The following is a 26,325-nucleotide window of genomic DNA, read 5'->3' as shown; positions in this document are numbered from 1 at the left end:
GATCAAGTGGGATTTATCCCAGGGAGGCAATGATACTTCAATATATGCAAATCAATCAATGTGATACACCATATTAACAAACTGAAGAATAAAAACCATATGATCATATCAATAGATGCAGAAAAAGCTTTTGACAAAATTCAACACCAATTTATGATTAAAAACTCTCCAGAAAATGGGCATAGAGGGAACATACCTCAACAAAACAAAGACTGTATATGACAAACACATAGCAAACATCATTCTCAATGGTGAAAAACTGAAAGCATTTCCTCTAAGATCAGGAGCAAGACAAGGATGTCCACTCTTGCCACCATTATTCAACATAGTTTTGGAAGTCCTAGCCATGGCAATCAGAGAAGGAAAAGAAATAAAAGGAATACAAATTGGAATAGAAGAAGTAAAACTGTCACTGTTTGCAGATGACATGATATTATACATAGAGAATCCTAAACATACCACCAGAAAACTACTAGAGCTAATCAATTAATTTGGTAAAGCAGCAGGATACAAAATTAATGCACAGAAATCTCTTGCATTCCTACACACTAACAATGAAAGATCAGAAAGAGAAATCAAGAAAACAATCCCATTCACCATTGCAACAAAAAGAATAAAATACCTGGGAATAAACCTACCCAAGGAGGTAAAAGATCTGTACTCAGAAAACTATAAGACACTGATGAAAGAAATCAAAGATGACACATACAGATGGAGAGATATACAATGTTCTTGGATTGGAAGAATCAATATTGTGAAAATAGCTATACTACCCAAAGCAATCTACAGATTCAATGAAATTCCTATCAAATTACCAATGGCATTTTTTACAGAACTAGAACAAAAAATCTTAAAATTTGTATGGAGACACAAAGGACCCCGAATAGCCAAAGCAATCTTGAGGGGAAAAAACGGAGCTGGAGGAATCAGACTCCCTGAGTTCAGACTATACTACAAAGCTACAGTAATCAAGACAATATGGTACTGACACAAAAACAGAAATATAGATCAGTGGAACAGGATAGAAAGCACAGAGATAAACCCATGCACTTATGGTCAACTAATCTTTGACAAAGGAGGCAAAGATATACAATGGAGAAAAGACAGTCTCTTCAATAAGTGGTGCTGGGAAAACTGGACAGCTACATGTAAAAGAATGAAATTAGAGCACTCCTTAACACCATACACAAATAAAATAAATAAATAAAATAAAATGGATTAAAGACCTAAATGTAAGACCGGACACTATAAAACTCTTAGAGGAAAACATAGGAAGAACACTCTTTGACATAAATCACAGCAAGATCTTTTTTGACCCATCTCCTAGAGTAATGGAAATAAAAACAAAAATAAACAAATGGGACCTAATGAAACTTCAAAGCTTTTGCACAGCAAAGGAAACTATAAACAAGACAAAAAGACAATCCTCAGAATGGGAGAAAATATTTGCAAATGAATCAATGGACAAAGGATTAATCTCCAAAATATATAAACAGCTCATTCAGCTCAATATTAAAAAAACAAAAACCCAATCCAAAAATGGGCAAAAGACCTAAATAGACATTTCTCCAAAGAAGACATACAGATGGCCAAAAGGCACATGAAAAGCTGCTCAACATCACTAATTATTAGATAAATGTAAATCAAAACTACAGTGAGGTATTACCTCACACTGGTTAGAATGGGCATCATCAGAAAATCTACAAGCAACAATTGCTGGAGAGGTTGTGGAGAAAAGGGAACCCTCTTGCACTGTTGGTGGGAATATAAATTGATACAGCCACTATGGAGAGCAGTATGGAGGTTCCTTAAAATACTAAAAATAGAATTACCATATGACCCAGCAATCCCACTCCTGGGCATATACCCAGAGAAAACCATAATTCAAAGAGACACATGCACCCCAATGTTCATTGCAGCACTATTTGCAATAGCCAGGTCACGGAAGCAACCTAAATGCCCATCGACAGATGAATGGATAAAGATGTGGTACAATGGAATATTACTCAACCATAAAAAGGAACGAAATTGGGTCATTTGTAGAGACATGGATGGACCTAGAGACTGTCATACAGAGTGAAGTATGTCAGAAAGAGAAAAACAAATATCCTATATTAACGCATATATGTGGAATCTGGAAAAAATGGTACAGATGAACTGGTTTGCAAGGCAGAAATAGAGACACAGATGTAGAGAATAAATGTATGGACACCAAGAGGGGTAAGTGGGGCGTGGGTGGTGGTGGGATGAATTGGGAGATTGGGATTGACTTATATAAACTAATATGTATAAAATAGATAACTAATAAGAACCTGCTGTATAAATAAATTAAATTAAATTTTAAAAAATACTATCCATATTTAAACCTTTGCTCCAGGTCCTCCATGAAAGTTTTTATTCTCCAGGATGTGGGACGGAGGAAGGTGGGAAGTTAAAGCAATTCCTCTTTCCTTAAACTTCCATCAGTTTGTCTTATCTCTTTTTTGGAAGATCCTATTCTCTTCCTTAACTTTTCACTGCACATGCTCTTCCTGCCTTCGAGGTAAATCTAGGTCTTTCCACTCAGTTCTCTCAAGTCAAAGTTTCTATTTTGCCCACAATTCACTTGGGATCATAATCTATCTTAAAATTCCTACACTTGAAAAACCCCTGATCGTATAATAATTCATACTTCAACCAGCTGAGCCATTTTTAAGTTTGTGGTCATTCCCTTGCTTTAATTGAAGATTTGAACACCTGCCTCATAGCGTTACTCTCCATACCAAAACTTTTCACCACACTGTATAATTTTAGTGTCTGTATGCATGATCCATCTGATTCTCTAGGTTCATGTGGTCATTGATCATTACCTCTATATTACTTCAGCTAACAATATTTTTAGCCAAATCTTGAAACTTGTCAGTACCCTAAAATTTCTGAAGCCTTGTCCTTGAGCACCATGTTTTCTTCCAAGACAGTCCTGTTTCTTTATTCTTTCTTTCTTATCAGGAATATACCTCTTCTGCAACAACTCCAAGTTCTCAAGTTTATTGGCCTCAATTGTTTCTTTTATCTATTAGCCTGTTCCCTTTTTTTTTTTACTTTCTTCTTTTTTATAACTTAAAGTTTCTAGTCCAACACTCCAAACACACTTTTACTAACAGTCTCAATCCACGTCTCTTCTTGTCTACCAGTGAATCACCCTGGAAGTACTCAGGATGTGAATCCATCCAATTGTCTCCTAGTCTTTGATGACCTCTGAGATGATCAGCAGTTTTGTGAAGACTGAGGCTATTATAAAGGTACAGAATGAATTTTCATTTAAAAGTAAAGGGGGGGAATTCCCTGGTGGCACGGTGGTTAAGAATCCACCTGCCAATGCAGGGGATATGGGCTGAAGCCCTCGTCCGGGAAGATCCCACATGCCACGGAACAACTAAGCCCATGTGCCACAGCTACTGAGCCTGCACGCCACAACTGCTGAGGCTGCATGCCACAACTACTGAAGCCTGTGAGCCTAAAGCCCCTGCTCCGCAACAAGAGAAGCCACTGCAATGAGAAGTCCATGCACTGCAACGAAAAGTAGCCCCCGCTCGCTGCAACTAGAGAAAGCCCACGTGCAGCAACAAAGACCCAACGCAGCCAAAAATAAATAAATTAATTAATTTATAAAAAAAAAATTTTTAAATTTTTTAAAATTAAAATAAATAAATAAATAAAGGGGTATCAAGGCTTCATCCCGTTCTCCAAAGAAAACAAGTAACTTGGCCAAATCTCTTGAAAAAATAGTAATGACATGTTTCCCAAAAGATACATAAATAACGTTTATTAAAGAGAGAGCTCTTATGTATGGAATGACTTCAGCAGGATGTATGTGATCTTTCTAAGACTGCCTTTGATAAAAACGAACAAACAAACAAAAATCACTGGAATCTTCAAAATTTTGCACCATGGATCTCCAGAAAATGTCATATATGCCCTGTTACATCAGAGTACAAAATGGAAATGTTTCATGGCTCAGATAGATCCCCTTCTTTGTCAGTAATGACTACATATAGTGCTTTAATATCTTATATGTTTAGTATGGGTCATAGTGTGTCCTAATAAAGCTAGTAAGGTCTTGAGAAACAGCTTCAGTGTTTTAAGACAATGTTTTGCCTGTACTTTAGGATTTCATGTATTATTCTTTCTAAAAAGCAAAATTGATCATATAAATCAACAGCTTAATATGGCTGTAACTCCTTATTATCATCAAAGTGGAACCCAAACTTTCTAAATTGGCTTCCATATCTGTTATAAACAAACCCAGCTTATCTCCCTTCACTCATCCAGCCAGCATGGACACTCAGCTTTCCAGCTAAATTGAACTGGTTTCACATCCCACCTTGGGTTGCCTCTGGGATTATATAGACTAATTCCTATGCATCCTTCATATAGCAGCTGAGATGTTACTTGCTCCTGGATAACTTCTATGTCCTCAATGTCTGGGCTAGAATTCTTCTCTTCTTGACATAGTACCTTCTGTATTGTTTGTTTATTTGTCACTTTCCCCTGTGGACCATGTGTCCATGAAGACAAGGATTACATGCATCTTGTTAATTGTCACATTGCTGGCTCATCATAGGCACTCAGTAAATAATTATTATATTATTTTTTCTGGTTTATCCTTGTCTAGTTCATTTGCATGCCTCACAATGCCAAGCACAATAGTTTGCAAAAAGAGTACATTGAATGCAATTACTAATAACAGCAAATACAAAAGTAGCTACCATATGTTATTTATAACATGCTAGGTACTATGTTAAGCACTTTACAAGAATGATTTTAGTTAATCCTTATAACAACTCTATGCGGAATGCAATTATTATCCCTCTTTTATAGATGAGGAAACTGAAGCTTAGAGAGTTTACCTATTTTTCTCAGAATCACCTCTGGAGTTAGAACTGAAATCTGGACTCTCTGACTGTACTGACTATGATCCACATTTTTAAAATGTCTATAGATTCAATGAAGGAATAAATAAACAAGTGTGTATAAGACACAGTTAGGATGTTACGTAACTTTATCATTGTAAAATTCTTTGAGTTGGGTGAAGTTCTAAGAACACTTGACTCTGGTTACCTTACAGTTCTTTTCCCAAAATGAGGCTGGAAGAAGCTCAGGTGGGAGATGAGACTTCACTATTCTAGGAGATGCCATCTGTTTTAATTGTTTTACTCCTAATTTTTAAAAAAACAAAAGTTAGACAACTTCAAAAATTATAAATATTTATATGGATTTTCATAGATTTAAGAAAATAGAGGTAACTATATATTCTATATTGTTTTCATAATAATAATACATATTCACTATGACAGAAGTTTAGGTAGAGAAAACTATAGAGAAAAAATAGATCAAATAAAATTTCACCTTTGAAAAAAATCATTATTAACGTTTTGGTAAGCATCCTTCCATACAAGAATGTCTATACGCCCAGACTCACAGCCATACAAATACCACACACACAGATGAAATTTTTAATATCTTCTGATTGCATTTTTCTGTTCTCTTAAGATTTTTTTCATGTGGACCATTTTTTTAAGTCTTTATTTAATTTGTTACAATATTGCTTCTGTTTTATGTTTTGGTTTTTTGGCCGTGAAGCATGTGGGATCTTAGCTCCCTGACCAGGGATCAAACCTGCACCCTCTGCATTGGAAGGTGAAGTCTTAACCACTGGACAGACAAGGAAGTTCCCTAATTGCATTTTTCTCAATATATTATAGCAACACTTCAATGTCAAGAAACATATGACATCATAATATGTTTAATGATTTCATATCACTTTTAACTCTTCTTTTGTTGATTAACATATATATTGTTTCTAATTTTTCATAATAATAAAAGAATCTGTGATAAAAATATTTTTGCATACATCCTTGAAAAATTTATGGATATTTTCCTGGCATTTAAAGTACTGTTGCCTACATCCCATAAAGAGATAAATGCTCACATATTACTAGGCTCTGCTGAAAGCATGTCAGAGCTATCGTTATTCACTCTATTCCAGGCATATGCTATACCATAAACTCTGTCAAGATTGAAAATTAAATTTACATTCTTTCCTATGTAGAAGACATAATACTAATTACCACTTTTGCTTATAGTCTCTTTCCTTGCACCATTTACACCCACACTTAAAATTATATGTATATAGCTTTTAAAATTAACTTAAGCATTACCATTCATCACCTTTTCGGTTCTGCATTCCAGGTAAGGAATTCGATTAAAAATGGCATCTTCTTTGCACTTTTCCACATCACCCTCTGTATAAATCATGTATACAATTTCACTAACCCATGTTGTGCCTGAAAAAATTAAACAAATCTGAGTCTCCTACTGAGGATGCATAGCTGATGATGCAGGGAGTGATAGATTTCTAGTCGGATAAAGTAGGAAGTTACCAATGCAATAGTATTTGAAAGATGCCAGAATAACCACAGGACTCAAGAAATATTTCTTCTAAAATTTAATCTTATAGGATCCAAACATAGCATCAATAAATAAGGAAGAACATTGTAATAAGATATACCTGTGGTAGAAATCTGAATTTGTCGATGATGAATTGTGACACTGTACAAGCTGATAACAGTCTTGGAACTAAATGTTTACATCTAGAAAGTAAGCATGCTTTCATCCACAAATTTTCTGGATAGCTTCTATGCCTCAGGTTGAGTCCTAGTACAGAGTATATAGAAAAGAATAAATCTGGTCCTTGTCCTGTGATGTTCACAGGCCCTCTGAAAAGTCAGAAAGAATGTTCAATAATTACAACACTGCTTTTTCCTTAAGATGTTGTAATACAGATGGTCACAGGGATTCAAAGGACTGTAAAGGAGGAACTTTGTGTGCTTCTGCTGCTGCTGTGATGTTTCCACAAGAAATGCCTTCAAGAGACCATGATAGTGGGAAGCAGCCTCAGAGCACAGGGAGATCAGCTCGGTGGTTTGTGACCACCTAGAGGGGTGGGATGGGGAAGGTGGGAGGGAGGGAGACGCAAGAAGGAAGAGATATGGGAACGTATATATACATATAACTGATTCACTTTGTTATAAAGCAGAAACTAACACACCATTGTAAAGCAATTATACTCCAATAAAGATGTTTAAAAAAAAAAGACCATGATAATTGAGCTTAGCTTTAACAAATTATTGGCATAAATTCACAAGTTTTGTAAGGTAGGAAAGTGGTCTACCAGACAGAAGATCTGTTTGTTTGTTTTTTATAATCAAAGACCAGATACTTACAAATAGTAAAGTGGCAAGGAAACAAATTGGATGTAGATTATAAAGACTAAATCAGAGGCTACCTGAAGGGATGGGTGGAGATGAGCCTACAGCAGCAACCAGATACTGAGCCTAAAAAGCCTTGTAGTTCATTCTAGAGTTCAAGTTGTTTTCTAAAAGTTTTTCAAAGGCATTAGCATACATTAAGCAAGAAAGCAAGATTATCATGGTTATATTTTGGAAGAATTCCTCTAGAGCCAAAGTAAATAAAACAATGGAGTGAGGGGTCAATAAGAAAGGTGACAAGAGACCTGTAAGAGACTGACTGTGAGGTATATCTAAGAGACTAAATGGGCAAAACACATTGATTGATTGAATATGGGAGATGCAGGAGTAAGAGAAATTGACTCTGGAATAGCTCTCAGGTGTCCTCTTCATGTGACTGGTTTTGTGCTGACATAGATCTAGACAAGGAAGAGAAATGCAGGAGCTCTTTACAGTCAGAGTAGCCAAAGACATATTTAGTGTTTGACATACTTAACTGCTAATTGGAACAGTTAGAGATAGAGAAGATAGAGAAGAAGTCTGTACTGGACCTTTCTAATTTCTAAAGGTCTAGGATTGTAAGACTCCGGAGTTATGACTAACAATCTAATTTCAGGAAAAAAGACGTTGCTTGCAAATAGAGTTTCAGAGATGGACTTTATAAAGAGGAGCTGGTTAGCTGAAAAAGTGTTAATTTTTTAAAAATCTGTGAAAATTGCTTATACCTTGTCTATACAACAATGACAATAATGACATAAGGTAAACAGTGGGTAGTTTTAAATTTTAGTTATGGTTCCATATTCATCCACCTATATTATGTGATTTTCTAAAGTGGCCAACAATACCCATTTGCCAATGTGCTGCTCAAATTATAGGTACAGATTGTGGTCTTAGAATAGACCTAGCGTATGCCACTTTTTCTATGTCTATACCAAAACTGCTATATCTGTCCTTATTTAATATAGAGAGTGAGTGTGGGAGGGGTGAATGGGTCAATATTTACCAGTCAAGGTGGGTTTGTCATTTCTAGGTGAAAAGGGAATGACTTTGACATAACAAAGAGACTTACCAGATTTGGGATAGGTGACAATGACAAGGTCATCTGGCCTTGCCTCAAATGCCTCCACATCATGCCAATATTGGATAAATTCTTTATATAGTAGAATTCCATGAATTCTGCCAAAGTAATCTAAATAGGCAGGTTTGGAAGAATTCATCATATAGTGGTACACTGAAAGAAAAAAAGATATGCTTTCCACTTTGTATGTACTTTAAAATGTTTTAACATTAATAATAGCCCAGTACATTGAGTTTATCTTGTGTGTCTAGCATTTCTTAGCTGTTGAGCATATGGGGTAAAGGCATATTAAAGAAGGATGTAACATAGTCTTAGTGTTTTAACAGTTTCTAATCCTATTAATAAGTCTAACATATGAAAGAATAAGTACAAAACACAATAAAGTAAGATGTTTCAAAACTATGTCAAAATGTGTGATACATTCAACAGAGCCTTCGATTTCTCTGTTAAAACTGATGGGGCATATAAAAAAGCTAAGAGATTGAGAAAATACAACAATACTTTGGCAAAGAATCACTTTGATTAATTCTGTATACATTAAATAACAATAAAGATTGATGGTCACATTTGATAGTTATTGCCAGATATCAAAATCAGAGCTTCCTTAGTTCCTGAATATGTGTCATTTAATGAAAAAAAATCAAATGCTTGTTGAGTGTATTAAAAAGAAGATGAAATTAATGACACTGTAATGGATATGTCTAAGACACAGATTCTTGAGGGTAGAGAAGATTCCTGTGTGACCCCTAGCATTACTTATACTTTTCTCTCTCACCTGATCAGTAAAGAAGTCAACACTCCCATTGAGTGACTTGTGTCACAATTATAAGGTTAAACAACATGTTTATCATTGACAGTTCCTCTCCTGATCCCCTGTTAAATCATTTCATGTTCAGAGTTAGTCTTAAAATTTTTAATTAAGCACACTTTCCTTTATTGGCTTTCAACTTCTTTCACTACATTTTTACTCCCCAAACTTACCCCGTTCTGAGTTTGTGATATAGCATCTCAACAAATGTCCTTCTTTGATATTAGCATTACAGCTAATATCCACCCTTGCCCAAAAAACTGCCAGATAAGTTGTTATACCCCTATACATTTGTGACTGCTGTGGCTTTTACTGTCTTTTTCAGAAAGTTCATACCATAACAGGAGCCTCTTGGAGGCAGTAGTTCTTTTAGTCACCTAATATGTTTCCTTTAATACAGAACATCCCAAACTATGAGAAGAAGTACACTCTAAAGAGGAAGTGAAACTAGCAGATATTGTAAGAAATGTATTAACCCAAAGGAAGAAGTAACTGATGGTAAAATTTTAGAAAGATGTGACCTACAAATCGAACCAAGTATTTAGACCACTGACTTACACTGAAAGCTCCTTCTGGTAGTGTTTCCCCTACTACATTTCAGGCTAAACAGTAGAGATGAAAACTTTCAGATGTTACCTCCTATCTCTCCCTCACTAGCACCAGGCACTCAAACCCATTGATTCCATCTCCATTATTTTCTTCTCTTTTCTATCTTCCTGGTCACTGCCCTAGTTAGGAAGCTCAACAACTATTGACTGAATATGAAAATAGCCTTCCAGATGGCCTCACTGTAAGAAGTGCCTATTTTCTTTCTAAAACCACCCTTGGAAAGAAAATAGATGTTATTTATTAGACACTTTTTGCCAGACCTGAAAAGTTTTATTTTAAAACCTTATGCATATGTCATAAGGTTCTATGAAAAAGCAGACATCATTATAGATTAGGTTAAGTTTGTCCTGCAGGAGACTTTTTGAGGATTGAACCATATCCGTCTTACACAAGGAAGGATAAATTTGCACACATTCATGCATTCATGTAAACATGCACATATAAATATCCTTATTTTTGACATGTTGAAAACATTAAAAGATATAGAGAAAATGAAAGTGCTCCCTTTATTCTACACATAAGAAATGACCATTCCTAATAATGCTGTTTTTATGTTTCTAAATATTTAAATATATATAAAATCTATACACTTATGAATGTAGTTTAATTTGTATTCTATTTTACATTCATTTGTAATCTATTTTTACACTGAACTGTATGATGTGAACATATTTTGGTGCTGGTACACAAATTCTGTTTTTATTTTTATAAATAACACATAGCAATCCATAGTATGGATGTAACATAGATGATACAATTCTTTATTGTTGGGAATCCCTGTTTTTCCTTTTTTCCAATATAAATAGTACTGCAACAAATTTCTTCAAGCATATGTCTTTTCACACTTATTTTTGCAGTGATGATGGAATTGCCAAAGTAAAAGGTATACACATGTAAGAAATTGGCAATTGTCTTTAATAAATCACTAAAAGAGTGTGCACATTTGCGCAGTATATGAAATTGCCTATTTTCTCACTGCATCATAAGTATTGGAAATTTATTTGTTGCAATCTTTCATAATAGAATATATATTATTTAAAATCTGTATTTCATAGATATTTTATAATTTTTCATGTTTTCATAGTTCATAAATTTATTGGTTCTTTTAATCATTTTGATCAATTTTGCCCATCAGAGTGTTGTTTTGTCCTAACTGATGTACAGCTAGTAATTTATTATTTATTTATAAATTGAAGATATCTGTAGATTTCCCCATCATGTATTTCCAGTTGTCTTTAACTTTCTTAATGGTTTGCATAGAAGTTTATTGTTCATACAATCACTAGAAAAAACTGTGTGCGGAAGGCATCCCTTGCCCTGTCTGTTGATTTGTTTATTCATGTGAACAACTTTCTTGATGTTCTGCCAAGTTTGTAAGAATTGGCTTATAGTCAATCGGGAGTAGCTGATTTATTATCAAACAGTTGACTGACTTCTGGCTGACCCTTCATGGTCAATTTGAATCTCAGAGTTAAACTAGGTGGCATATAATAAAATCTCTTGCTTTGTTTACTTAACTTCTTTTAGTAAATTATCTCACATCACAATGTATAGATTCACCTCTAGCTGCTTTTTTCTTTCTCAAAAGACCTATTTCAGTTAGAAATTGTCAATTTCATTTCCTGAGTATGTAGGTTACTGTTGTCTAGAAAAACCAACAAAAATTATTAAAACTGTGATTCATAAATTCAGTTGAAGGAAGAAATATTTCTTCTTTCTCTTTGTTTCTTCTTTCCTTCCTCTTTTTCTTTCTGTGTTTCTCCATCCTCCCCTTCTCCACTCCCAATCTGCCTTTCATTCAGCAAGTACTCTCTCCCTGAGTTCCTCTGTTGTTACCAAGCACAGTGGTAAGTGCTGAATACCAGGGTGAGTGTAGATGCAAAGAGCTCACTTCAGCCTCACCTTCTTCGACTTACATGGATTTGAGCAAAGTGGCTGAAAGTAGAGAATATCCTCTTGTACATCATTCTATCCAGAACCTCAGCACTGTGTCACAAAATAGATGCTAAAAAATCCTCATTAATTTCAATTATTTAATTGTTAGATCAAATCTCTTCGGGCTCTCTAGGTTCCACTAAAGTCTCCTAGATAAAATAAGTACCATCCTGACAATGGTCTACCTGTCAACGACTTACCAGGGACTTGGATTTCTGCTCTTGTGTATCTCATATCTCTCACTTAAAAGTGATAGTAATATTTTCAAGGCCTCTGGTGGTAATAGACTGCTTCTGACATATTTCACAGAAGTAAACACCTGACTAGAATTCAGTCTCCCCTCTAACTTTTCTACTCTGTTGCTTTGTTTTCTTATCAGTAAAATAGAGAACATGTCCAACATGCAGGACTTACAAGGCCATTAGGATACTGTAGTTTTATGTTAAAACTCTTTAAACAGCAAAGCATTATATAAATACAAGATATTATCTTTAATGATAAATAAGTGATTTAATAAAGCTTTACATGTACATTATTAAGTGACTAAAGTATTGATAAAACTTCATTATCTCTATATTTCCTTTTTAAAACAGCTTTGTAATAAATAATTTGCATTCTGTATTTCCTATATCTAAAATCTAAATATTAATGTCAGCAATAATGAGATAAAACCTGTCCAGACGGTCCTGTGAAAGAAACTTGGTGATCCAATCCAGTTTTCTTCAAATCTCCACTCAGGTTTCAAGCTGCAAAAAAAGATGAGAACTACTGTGCATTTGGAATGTTTCTGGTGAGCTTTTATTCTGAATGCCAGAGAAGGAGGCGGAGATTAATCTGCAGGGCTAGGCTTTCTGGAGTTTGTGTTGCAAAGGAGTAATACAAATATGGAATCATACCTGCAGATGCAGTGAGCCACACAGAGTCATGTTTATTCATACAGAGATGTAGAAATTCTCCTGTTATTTTTCATTCTTGGTTCATGATCAAATTTCTAAATCTGCCAATAGCCATCTGTGGGTTGAGGAGAAGGAGGGAGAGGAAGTGAAGGCAAAGAAGAGGGAGAAAAATGTAAACATGATGCAACAGAACATAAGAGAGCTTGGAAGACAGCGTCCCTTTCTCATTCACTGATGAATAATCAAATGGGCGGGCTTGACCTTTGAGAGAATAAACTTACTAGGGGAGTAAGAAACAGAGAAGAAACAGGAGGGCATCGAGGACCCTGGATCAGGAGACCTAGATTAGTTTAGGGAGACCTGTCAAAGAAGGCATTGTAGTACTTGCTTGTGTTCTAAGTCACTTGGAAAACACCTTCTATTTAAAAATCTTTGCCTTTAACTCTTAAGTATCCCTGAAAATCAAAAACAGGTGACAGCTAAGGAAAGAATGTAAACAGCACTCACCTTTGGATTATTATTTTTAAAATCTCACTTCTCTCTGCTCCCAATCACATGTTCAATGATATAGTGTGAAATTTCCAGGTAAAGTTAGCCATTGGCACCATTGGCACCATTGGAATTTCGATAAGAGAATGAGAAAAATGGACTTGGAGTGCATTATGCTAATTAAAGTAAGTCAGACAGAAAGACAAATCCTATATGACATCACTTATATGTGGAATCTAAAGAAATACAACAAACTAGTGAATATAACAAAAAACAGCAGACTCACAGATATAGAGAACAAACTAGCTGTTACCAGTGGGGAGAGAGAAGGAGGGAGGTGAAAGATAGGCATAGAAGATTAAGAGTTACGAATTGTTAGGTATAAAATAAGCTACAAGGATATATTGTACAACACCAGGAATATTGCCAATATTTTATGATAACTATAAATGGAGTATAACCCTTAAAAATTGTAACTCACTATATTTTTCACCTGTACTTATATAATATTTACCTCAACTATACTTCAATTCAAAAAAAGTCCAAGGGTTTTGGAACACATGAATCCTTCACATTTTTTTCTTTTCATGTCTCTGCACCTACTCTGTCTTCAGCTGAGGATATTCTCCTTTGCTCCCACCTTATACCCCCATCAATACCTCCAACCCAGTTAGTTCAAAGCCTGATTAGTTCTCCTTTGTCTCTTGACTCTAATTTGATTGCACTTTCTTTGAAAGGCTTTTACTGACTCTTGCAAGACTGAATATCCCTCCAAGTGACCTTTGAAACCTTGCACCGCAACCTATTTAGCATTTGTCTCATTGTGCCGTAATTAAAATTTACTTGTCCAACTCCCTTATTAGTCTGTGTATACATTTAAAACAGAGTGCTATTCCGTAATTAGCTCACTGGATGGCATTTAGCAGGCTGGGCATTGAATACATATTAACTGAATGAAAGTGGCTCATGTGTTCAAGAAAAAAATGGAGTTAAGAGAACTGTGGTTGTTAATTGTAAAAGGCATTAATATCCAGCCCTACAACATAAATACACTACCGTGTGTGAAATAAATAGTTAGTGGGAACCTGCTGTATAGCACAGGTAGCTCAGCTCGGTGCTCTGTGATGACCTAGATGGGTGGGTTGGTGGGGGGGATGGGAGGGAGGTCCAAGAGAGAGGGGATATAGGTATACATACAGCTGATTCACTTCATTGTACAGCAGAAACTAACACAACACTGTAAAGCAATTTTACTCCAATAAAAAAAAAGCAAAAAAACAAAAACAAACAAACAAAAAATAAAACCAAAAAAAAAAAACCAAACAAAAAAAAAAAGAAAAGTTAGGTGGTTTTTGAAAAATGGTAATTTTTCATGATAGAAAATCAAAGTAGAGCAGGCTTAACCAGGGGCTTATTTTTAGATTGTATATTATTTGGTCTTATGTAGTTGGTCATTTTATTTTTTATATTTATTTGAGTTGAATAAAATGTGTTAAAACATTTAATTGTTAAATATACAAATTTAATATGGACTGTAATATTTAACACTATTGTGTAGTTTAATTTAATTTTTAAATTATCATTATTTAATGATAAGGATCTGTGATGTTTCCTTCATTGTTTACCAAGATATTCTTTGATCTAAAAAGTCAGGGTATGAGCAAAGGCTAATCTGAACAGATTTAACCTTCTCTCTTGTCTTTCAGGCCATCTCTCTTGTCTTTCACTTGTAAGCAATTGGCTGCAAGGATACTACAAATGTTTCTAAACCATGTGATGCTAGCAGCCACTGAAGTCCAAAACACATTTAGCCTTAACAAATCTTTCAAATGATGAGGATTCACTTGCTGATAAAAAAAAAAGCAACAGGCAAAATGACCACATTAACCTTCATCTTTCTCCATGAGCAGTGAGTATAGAGGAAGTTAGAAAACGTTTGAGTCCATGTTTTGATCTTTCCTCCTTTGTACATTCGATCTAGGAAAATAAATCCCTAATAAGGAACTATTTTTAAAATGTTTATTTTGATTCTTAGAGTTTGGGCAGATGTGATAGCATACCGCTGTCAAACTCTACGACACTGAAAACAAATGTGGCACTGGCATGTCCGTGTGACAAAATGCTCCCAAGACAATGGTTTTTCCTTATTTGTGAGCGTTTAGCTTTTTCTTTTCCTTCTGTATGACACACTTACTTCTTTTACATCTAATTTGAGGGTCCTAACACTTGTTTCATAAATGACAAGATTTCGATATTTATAGTGAAAACCTGTGGCTGTGTGACGGAGGGGTTTTTATTGTTATTATTAGTAGCAGACTTTATTTTTCAGAACAGTTTTGGGTTTACAAAAATGAGCAGATAGTACAGAGAGGTCTGATATATCTCTTATCCCCTGTTTGCTTTCTCCTATTTATTAACATCTTGCATCAATGTGGTATATCTGTTATAATTGAAGAACCGTTGTTGAAACATTAGTATTAAATGAAGTCCATAGTTTACATTAAGGTTCAATTTTTTGTATTGTACATTTCTGTGGGTGTTGACAAATGCTTAATGTCAAGCATCCACCATTATGGTGTCATACAGAATAGTTTCAACGCCACCCCCGCCCCCACCGACACAAAAGAATATCTATTCATCCTGATTCCCCGCCTGTGAACTGACAATCACTGATTCTTTTACTGTATCTGTAGTTTTGTCTTTTCCAGAATGCCATATAGTTGAAGTCAAACAGCATGTGTAGCCTTTTTAGATCAGCTGCTTTGACTTAACAATGCACATTCAAAGTTCCCCCACGTCTTTTGGTGCTTTGATAGCTGATTTACTTTAATTGCTGAATGACATCCTATTGTCTGAAGGTACCAAAATTTGTTTATCCATTCACCTATCGAGGGACTTCTTGGCTGCTTCCAATTTTCACGAGTATCTATAAAGCTGCTATTAAGATTCATGTGCGAGGCAAACGTGATAACTACTACACTACAGAAACACCCTAAAGAAGATGTGGCACATATATACAATGGAATATTACTCAGCCATAAAAAGAAATGAAATGGAGTTATTTGTAGTGAGGTGGATGGACCTAGAGTCTGTCATACAGAGTGAAGTAAGTCAGAAAGAGAAAAACGAATACCGTATGCTAACACATATATATGGAATCTAAGAAAAAAAAAAAAAAAGGACATGAAGAACCTAGTGGCAAGACGGGAATAAAGACACAGACCTACTAGAGAATGGACTTGAGGATATGGGGAGGGGGAAGGGTAAGCTGGGACAAAGTGAGAGAGTGGCATGGACATATATACACTACCAAACGTAAAATAGATAGCTAGTGGGAAGCAGCCGCATAGCACAGGGAGATCAGCTCGGTGCTTTGTGACCACCTAGAGGGGTGGGATAGGGAGGGTGGGAGGGAGATGCAAGAGGGAAGAGATATGGGAACATATGTATATGCATAACTGATTCACTTTGTTATAAAGCAGAAACTAACACACCATTGTAAAGCAATTATATTCCAATAAAGATGTTAAAAAAAAAAAGATTCATGTGCAGGTTTTTGTGTGGAAATAAGTCTGCACCTCATTTGAGTAAATATGTAGAAGTGTTATTGTGAGATTGAATGCTTAAGACTATGTTTGACTTTGTAGGAAACTGTCACTGTTGCTGTACCATTTTGCACTCCCACCAGCAGTGAATCAGCATTCCTACTGCTCCACATCCTCGCCAGCATTTGGTACTGTAAGAATTTTGGATATTATCTAAGAGTTAGGCTGTATTTAATGTTTGCTATACTGTCACATACTTGAATTTCCTCTAGTGTCCTTGCTTTGGTCTCCTCTGTTGTCTTTTTCCTCCCCTTTATGAGACAGGAAGCCCAGAGGGGGCTGTAGTTGAGTATTTCCCTTCCCCCGGGTGAGATAAGATTATGGTAAGATCTTTTTCTTTAACGAGTAGACCCTTATTGTGGAGGACACTCTAGGTTTATTTTATTATTATTTTTCTTTTCTTCGGCAAAACATGTTGGTTATAAAGTTTATTTGAAAGACACAGAGCAAAAATAGCTATGGAAATTCTGAAAAGAATAACTCTAGGAAACACTTCCTTAAATATTTAAATTTTTTAATGAATTTTGAAGGGTGAAGAAAATAAGACAATTATCTTTCAACAGTACAAATACTAGACAGAATATTTAGCTACATTTTTCTTTTTGTTTATCTCCAATTCTTTCTCACAGATGGAACTTTTATTTATAAGCAGATTTAGGTTTCAAAATATCCTCTAACATTCAGGAAGACTTTATTAAGTAGATGCATCTATGCTTTTTTTCCATGACCCTCAAGTTTGAAGAGACTTCTCATATTTGAACTAGGCCTAAATGTATTTTAAAAATAAACACAGACACAAATCAAATACCTTGACATTGTCTCTGTACATATTAATCATGAAGACATTGTGAGCTTTGCGTAGAAAGTAAGCAAAATATTGATGAAATAATGTTCCTCTTGGAAAATCTGTGTAACTGTAATATTAAGAAGGCAGAACAAAGGATAAGAGTTCCTTTAATATGTGGCTGGATTCACCCAATATCAAACATCTAAATAAATGACCCAAAGTTCAATTTATCATCCATATCTCTATGACTAGAATTTTTACTTTCATCTGTTTATATTAAGATACTAACGACTATAGACACTTTTCAAAGCCTTCTAATTTCAGGTACTTTTGAAATTTGCATTCTCATTTTTTCCCTTTAGGTTTTTTTTTTTTTTTTAAGATGGTTATTTTTCCCCTCTCTCTGCCTGAACCCAGGGGATTTTTCTCCATTTGTTCTTCAACATGATAACCTGGTGAGACTCTTGGAAGTAAAACTCACAAAAACCTGGGGCTTCTCTCTGACTGGGCCCTCAGGAGTTTTTAACTCTTAAACTAATCCACACTGAGCCTCCAGCATTTCATCAGTTCCTACCAGTTACTGGCTCCACTGGCTTTCACTTTCCTTGACTCTCATTCTATGTATTCTCCTGTCTCTCCAGTTTTGGGGGCTGCAGTTTGCCCTGTGACCTCATTTCTCTGATGGATCTAAGACGCATTGTTGATTTCCAGTTCAGTTCAGTTTTTTTTTTTCTTGTTGTGGGGATATGATTGACTATTTACATGCTCTTTATATGTCAGAGCAAATCCAGGAGTCTGACAGCACTTTAATGCATCTATGTGGCTTCACTTTTTGATATTCTGTGAGCCTAAAAATGTAAAGTGACTACAGTCTTCTCCCACTCGTGAAAAGTCCCCTGAGAGTCTTATCAGGGAAAAAAGACATCACCACTAACTTTCCAGTAGTGTTCATTAGAGCGGATAGCTTCTTTGAAATGCCTGATACTTGGAATGCCAGAAATCTTTAAATGACTTACAAAACTCAACATCTTTGTTTATCTTAGTAAAAGAAAATCTTTTTGAACTCAGGTTTTTTCAACATCAAATTTCGTGCTTTATTTTTCATTCCTATCAGATATATACTTGCTATCCACTTGATAGAGTTACCTTTAAAGCTCAAACAGTAGTTGTTGGCCTCTAAATTATACTGTGAATTCCAAATGAGCCTTATCCAATTATTTTAACAATGTTGTACATTTGAAAGTAATAAACTACATATAAAATAGACTATAATTCATAGTATTTTGCTACATGGGTCATGACATTATTAGTGTAATATTGCTGTACTTTAAATACGGCACTGGTAATTTGGTAAATACTTTTAAAATCCTTACATTATAGTCCTATTTTTCATGGATTTCTTTATTTTGTAGGGATTTTTTACCTTAAGTTCAAGCAAGTATCAGCTTCCAGGAAGATTATGAAATCATATGTTCCTCTTACTGTTTTGATTCCATTCCTCTTGATGGCTCTAATTCTCAAACATGATATCAATATGCAGGTTCAAGTTTCCTCATTTTACCATTCCTGAACATTCTACTCCCAATTCTTGGCAAATTAAAAATTATTTTGAAAAAATATTAATACTATATTTCTTTTATGGTAAGTCAGCCCTGTTACTGGTCCACTGTTAGCCTGTATCTAGTAATTGGGCTCTTTCTCTACTCATGTGTCTGCAGCAGCAACAATGACAATAAGAAGAGGACATAGTAAAATTTACAGAATTTATATGCCACTCAGTTTGTGTACAGTTATCTGTGATCTTCACATTTATCCCATGGAAGTATGTCCTACAACTATGTCCTGAGATATGCAGGTGGGAGGACACACCTGTGATACTGGAAACCAACTACACAAAGACGCATCATGGTGAAGAGAGAGTGAGAGAAACCTAGGCTAATCTTAAACTCTTTCCAGAAGTCATGGTCTTCTTCTTTAAAATGATTCAGATTTGAATTAGATTTCTTGATCAAAAAAAAAAAAACCATGTTATCACAGAACAGATAGGCAGAAAGTGCTAGGACAATGGAATTCAGGGAACATGGGGTAGTAGGTAACAGAAAGGTGAGTATTAAGAGTCAGGAATTGGAGAACAGGGTCAGAAAGAGCTGAGCAGATGATAGAGGTGTTGCTATAAACCTGGAGCTCAGGAGCAGGACTAATTCCCAGAGAGACAGAAAAAAACAAGTCTGAATCCTATATGAGAGGAACTTAAGGTACCCAGATGAAGATTCAGATGTGGAAGAAAAGTGAGAAACCTGGGATATAATGGGATATAATGCAGGTTTTATCATAAGACAGAGTTCCTCACCTGATTTGTAAAACTGCTAAAATTATCTCAAATTTCATGAGGGCTTATTTCAGCCCAGGAACTATGCTGAGTGCTTTTCATAGATTGTCTCTTTTTCTCCTCACATCAATTAGTTCTTTTATCCTCATTTTAAGACAAAAGAAAAGAAGTTCAGTTAGGTTAGGTAAGTAGCAAAAATTTACAGCCACTAAGTGGCTGACTTGGGATTTGAACCCAAGCCAACTGATTCAAAAGCTCATTCAAAGAACCCTGTGGCAAAGGACTGTAGCAGTTAAGTACACCTCACTTCCCTGCACCACGTCTAGCTTCATCTTCTCACTTCATCCTCATTCTTAGCAGGATTGGCTTCAGGGCATGAGGAGATGCCACAGCTGTGGAAACCAGAAAGATTTTGGGGGAGTGAGAAGAGATGGTTTTTTAGATATCCCCCAATTGCTTAGTCAAGTCCAGTAATTCTCTAATCTTTAATCAGCATATTGAATTCCAACTTTATTTTCATCTTTTTTTTCACTAGCTCCTAATAGTTCTGTCTCTGATGAGATTGCCTAGCTAGAGTTGAGCCAATTCTGAAAGGGATAATCATTCTAACCTACCTAAGGGCTTCTGCCTCTGTGCATTATACTCAGGTGTAATTTCCATATTCCTTTTGCTCACAGGAATCTCATAGTCAACTACACCAGGGGACTGGTGAACTGGGGCAATTCCTGAAGATCTGAAGCCACAGAAATAGCTTGCACCTATGCGGGTCCACTGCAACTGTGGGTTTCTGCTCTGATCTCCACTCTGTAGTCAGTCTACTTTCTACTATTCTGGCCATCTTCTAAGAAAGAATTCCATCTTGAATCTTGATCCATTCCTCTACTTCCTCAATTTCGGAGGTAACTGAGGTAACTGTTATAGTGTATATTCTTGAAAGGTTATGAACAGGGAGAAAGGAAGAAAAATGGTGGCAGATTTATAATTTGTAAGAATGAGTTCCCTCTTTGCTTGTTATGGGTTGAATTATGTCCCCTCAAAATATATGTTAAAATCTTAACCCCTGGTACCTCAGAATATTAGTTAAGATCTTACTGTAGTAGGGAGGAGCCTTAATCCAATATAATGATGTCCTTATAGATGACAGTGTAAAGATATAAGGGGAAAACTCCATGTGAAGATGGAGGTAGAGATTGGAGTTATGCATCTACAATCCAAGGAACACCAAGGACTGACAGACACCATCAAACCTAGGAAGAAGCAAGGAAGGATTCTACCTACAGTCTCAAAGGAAATATGGCTCTGCTGACATATTGATTTTGGACTTCTAACCTCCAGAACTATGAGAGAATAAATTTCTGTTGTTTTAAGCCTCCTAATTTGTGGTACTGTGGCAGCCTTAGGAAACAAATGCACAGCCGTTGTTACCTGAAGGTGAAGTATAGTTCTCTACTACAATAATCTTACAATTGACCATGTAACTTGCTTTGTCCAATAGAATATGATAAGACATGACATAGGCCATGTCTGAGCAAAAGCTTGGAATGTCTTTGTGTGTTTTGGCTGTGATTCTGTTATCCTCCACCAAGAGAACATAATGTACCAGATAATACCTCCTCCTTCATCTTCAGTCTTTGAACGAGAAGACAAATGAAGCTCAGCAGAGCCCAACTACACCATAACTGAGTTGTAGCCTTCAAGTGGCATGAGCAAGAAATTAATTTTTCTCATTATAAGTCACTGATGTTTTGCAGTTGTCTGTTCTTTCAATAAATGCCAAATGAGCAAATCCTAGAAAATAAAGCTGTATCTTTCTAAATGAACCAATCTGATTAAACAAATAGTGGTCAAATTAATTCATGCCATGATATATATGATACTACATATGATACTGATTAATATAAGGGAAGTACACTGCATTTTAGAAAAATATTACAGAGCACAGTAAAGTAACCTAGTATTATGGACCTTTGCACAGATTTAAGGAAAAAAATACGGTTTTGTAATACAATAAAGGTGTCTTGTTTTATCTAGGACATAAGGCATATGTAATTAGAAGTGAAGAGCTATAAAAGGCTTTAAAAATTAGGGTTGGTATTATGGAGAGAATTGGACAATACCTAGAGCTAAGAACATGGGAATATCTGACCTTTGATAAGGATAAGGTCAGATTACTGTTTCAAAAGAACATTTACTCTGACAGTGAAATGGAGAATGTCCCTTATAGATTGTAATATTGTAGTTTCAAAAAACAAACAAATATGGACTTAGTAGAAAGAAACTTTATTTAAAAGAATTAAACTATTTCAAGATGACAGGGGATTGGGGGGGGTGGAGGAAGAACCACTGCAATAGGGAGAACATTCTGACTGATAGATCAGCAAGCATCTTAAGAGTCAGGCAAGGTATATATTATGTGATCTCACTTATGTGTGGAATCTAAAAAGTCAAACTTGTAGAAGCAGAGAGTAGAAAGGTGGTTACCAGGGAGCTAGTGGGTGGGAGAATGGGGAGATGTTGGTTAAAGGGTACAAACTTCAAGCTATAAGATGAATAAGTTCTGTGGATCTAATGTACAGCATGGTGACTATAGTTAATAATACTCTATTGTATACTTGAAATTTGCTGAGAGTACATCTTCAGTGTTCTCACCACACAGACAAAGTTAACTGTAAGAGATGATAGACATGTTATTTAACTTGATCGTGGTAATCATTTCACAGTGCATGCTTATATCAAATCATCACATTGCACAACTTAAATGTACACAATTTTTATTTGTCAGTTATACCTCAGGAAAGCTGGGGGTGGAAGAGATAGGCAAAAGGTTTTTTCTTTCATATGGAGAAGTCAACAAGGCTAGAAAGAACCATGAGTGGAGAAGTGGGATGAAGGGTGGTATGATGGAATAGACGATCAGAGAATGTCTCACCCTGAAGCCAGCCTATTCTCAGATGGGCTGTTAAAAAGGGGTTGTTACTACTCAGCCATGTAAAAAGATGAAATATTGCCATTTGCAACAACATAGATAGATCTTAAGGATATTATGATAAGTGAAATAAGTCAGACAGAGAAAGACAAATACCGTATGATTTCATTCATATGTGGAATCTAAAAAACAAACTAACAAAAACACAAAATAAATGAACAAACCAAACCAAACGAAAATGAACACAGATACAGAGGACAGAGTAATGGTTACCAAAGGGGAATGGGTGGGGGAAGAGGGGAAAATGGGTAAAGAGGCCAACTGTATGGTAATAGATGGAAACTAAATTTTTGGTGGTGAGCACGGTGTAGTCTATACAGAAGTAGAAATATAATGTTGTGCACATGAAACTTACATAATGTTCTAAACAAATGTTACCTCATAAAATAAATTTTATAAAATGGGGTTGTTTATTGATTCAGGCAGATGGTAGGACAAAGTTCAGGCTCCTGGGGGAAGGAAAGAATCAAAACCAAAGTTTAGTCAACAAACATTGTGTTCAGTTAATCATTTACAAGGCAAGAATGGAAATGTGGAGGGTAACAGTGTCTGTGTTACCAGTAAACAAGGGGGCATCTGTGACTCTTGTCAAAGTCATATAGGAAAGGGTGTTTCTTTGCAATAATCCCTTTTCCAGAGAACAACAGGTAAAGTTCAATATTGTCAGCATAATTATAAATTCACTGAGATATTATAAATTCTAAATATAAAGAATATATTATATAAATTATATAATATATACATTATAAATTATAATTTATATATATTATATAAAATTATAAATTAAAGTTATAAATTATAATTTTTATATATTATATATTAAATTATATAATATATAATTATAATTTATAAATTATAAATTCACTGAGAAATCAAATGTAATTTTTTCCCTTGAAGTTCATGGTGCCCTCCATAGAATACCAAACAAGATAGTGAATGAAAATAGACCTGATAGTGAGGCTACCTGGTCTCCTTGTGATGAACTGAGCAATACAAGGGAATTATTTTAACTACTATTTCTTAATATAAAAGAGAATAACACATCTTCTCTTACTATAAGGAATGGGGCAAATATGAAAATCTTTGGAAACGCTTTGTAAATTGCAAAATATCAGACATGAGTTTAATAGGTGTAAAATGAATATTGGCTGAACAAATGAGTGGGTGCAGAGGTGCAAGGGGACAGGAAGAGCCCAGTGTTCTCTCTGCTAGTTTGTTAGAACATACTGCTCCCTCCGCCCTAGCTTGCCTCCACATCTTGCTTAAGTAGGAAAGAGTAAATTAGGTTTAGCTTGCCAGAGATAGCAACTTTGAATTCTATGCTGTCCAGTACACATCAAAAGCCAGGTTATGAAAAGCAATATTTATAGAGACCTGTTTGAGGGAGTGAATTCTGTTTCTCTGGATATTTTAAAATGTTACTTTTGGATTAAGGCAGGCCGTCAAAGAGCTATGTACTTACACTCGCTTATTTTGTCTTCTCACAGAATAATTTCATTGAGCCAAGACTCAATACAGGAGTTTCATGGAGTGGCTTAGAGCTCCAACTCTAGACTTGGGGCAGACCTGAATTTAAATACCGGTTCTGTCACTTAATTGTTGTGACCTCGAACAATTGATTGATGCTTCTTGAGGTTTATCTATTAATTATGTTCATATAGTAACTTCCTTATAGGGTTTCTGGAAAAGTATATGAAATTATATATTCAAAAAGATGATCACCATTTCTGGAAATAATAAACCTTTTTGGGTATGTTTCCAGCTAAAAATGATGTTCTGAACTCTACAGCTTTAGAACCTCAAAAGTCAATTTTGTAAAAGTGACCCTTTTGATCACAGATGATCAAGAAGGAATTAGATATTCCCCCAGGTAGGGCTAATCAGATTATGACCAGGAATCTAAACCTAGAGGTTCTGTAGGATTTGGGGTTGGGCTCTTAAACAATTCAGTTATGGCACCAGAGCAGCAAAGTTATGTTTGCATTGGAAATTGAAGAGTAGATAGAGCCATACAGGGAGAGAAGAAAAGAGCAGATGTGAGAAAAAGATAAATCCTTGGGAGCTTTTCTCTTCGGTCTCAAGTGTCTTTCTGAAGGCTGCACCCCTGGACATAGGATCCAAGATTACCCTCATGGGAAAACTGTGTGTCTAGTTTCAGAAGCTGTATATTTCTATAACAAACTTCTTCAGTTATTTATTCTATTTTTATTTTTTATTTTTTAAAGACTTATTATTTATTTACTTATTTTATTTATTTTTGGCAGCATTGGGTCTTAGTTGTGGCACACGGGCTCTTCCTTGCAGAGTGTGGGCTTCTCTCTAGTTGTGGCGTGCAGGCTCCAGGGTGCGTGGGCTCTGTAGTTGTGGCACACGGGTTCCAGAGCGCATGGGCTCTGTAGTTTGCAGCACTCAGGCTCTCTAGTTGAGGCACGTGAGCTCAGCAGTTGTGGCACGCGGGCTTAGTTGCCCCACGGCATGTGGGATTTCAGTTCCCTGACCAGGGATCAAACCCACATCCCCTGCATTGTAAGGCAGATTCTTTACCACTGGACCACCAGGGAAGTTCCCTTTTTTTATTTTTAGAAAGGAAAATTGAAAATTGGATCAGAATAAGATTAAATGAAAAGGAGAGATTATATATATGATCCGTGCATCCATGTAAGGAGTGTACTTTATTGATGAAACCAGCATCCTATACCGCTTTAGTATTTAATTAATTTAAATGGAAATCAAGACATACTCAATTATTACTAAATTTAAATATTCTCTCAATAGTTTGTTCTCATCCAGCGTAAACTCATCAACACAAGTTGAACCCTCATTTGAAAAAATCTCTAATTGCAGAAGTCAATTTATAATTGTTGGGGAAGGAAAAAACTTTATTCTTCTAGGTTCTTCTGACTGGACTAACACTTAAATTGACATGAAACATTAACAGAAGAAAAACCAAATTTAACTGCATATGCATAGAGCTTCCATAAGACTATGAGGCCCAAAGACAAGTTAGGCAATCAAGGCTTATATGCCATCTGAGAGAAGAAGGGGGTAGGGGTTTGAGGTTTCAGAGGGGAGGAAGTCAATTCACATGGAGATGGAAAAACAAATTTTTGGTAAACAAATGTTTGCTATGCCATAGAGACAGTGGGACACAGAGTGGACTTTGGTCTCCAGGCCCTGCTGAGTTTCCCTACCACAGTAGCCCATGTTCTCTGCAGATATCTCTGGTGAGAGGGCTCTTCCTGGACAGGGCCCCTTATCTAAATTCTTTTAGGCAGTTAAGGGGGAGGAAAAAAGAAAGACTTCCTGAGCCTTTTGATTCTTAAAAACTATCAGCTCAAACTAACTGTCAAGCCAAAGAGACACATTTTGGGGTGGCAAGTTTTGTTTTACCACCTAATCACTCAGAAAACTGGATTGTAGCTAAGCAAGAATAATTCCACTCAAGAGGATTTGACTAAAGTGAGTTTCATGAGGCTATTTCCAAAGATGCAGGCAAGATTAAGGGACCTGAACT

The 26,325-nt window shown here is 35.7% G+C and overlaps 1 protein-coding gene across 1 annotated transcript in view; it reads right to left on the bottom strand.

Annotated features, from left to right (window-relative positions):
- The window catches only part of SULT1B1 (sulfotransferase family 1B member 1), a 95,752-nt gene extending 71,130 nt beyond the window's left edge, over nt 1–24,622 (bottom strand). Inside the window, exons 1-4 of the mRNA XM_082391619.1 lie at nt 12,392–24,622; nt 8,359–8,520; nt 6,201–6,326; nt 5,101–5,198 (exon numbers count right to left, since the gene is read on the bottom strand). Coding sequence (XP_082247745.1) covers nt 5,101–5,198; nt 6,201–6,326; nt 8,359–8,509 — 375 coding nt within the window. The 5' untranslated portion in view covers nt 8,510–8,520; nt 12,392–24,622. The remainder of the gene's footprint in view (nt 1–5,100; nt 5,199–6,200; nt 6,327–8,358; nt 8,521–12,391) is intronic.
- Between the last annotated feature and the right edge of the window lie 1,703 nt (nt 24,623–26,325).

Source organism: Balaenoptera borealis, assembly GCF_965194805.1.
Source record: "Balaenoptera borealis genome assembly, chromosome: 4".
Classification (NCBI taxonomy): domain Eukaryota; kingdom Metazoa; phylum Chordata; class Mammalia; order Artiodactyla; family Balaenopteridae; genus Balaenoptera; species Balaenoptera borealis.
Note: the sequence above shows the minus strand (reverse complement) of the source record. Positions and strands in the feature narration are given on the sequence as shown.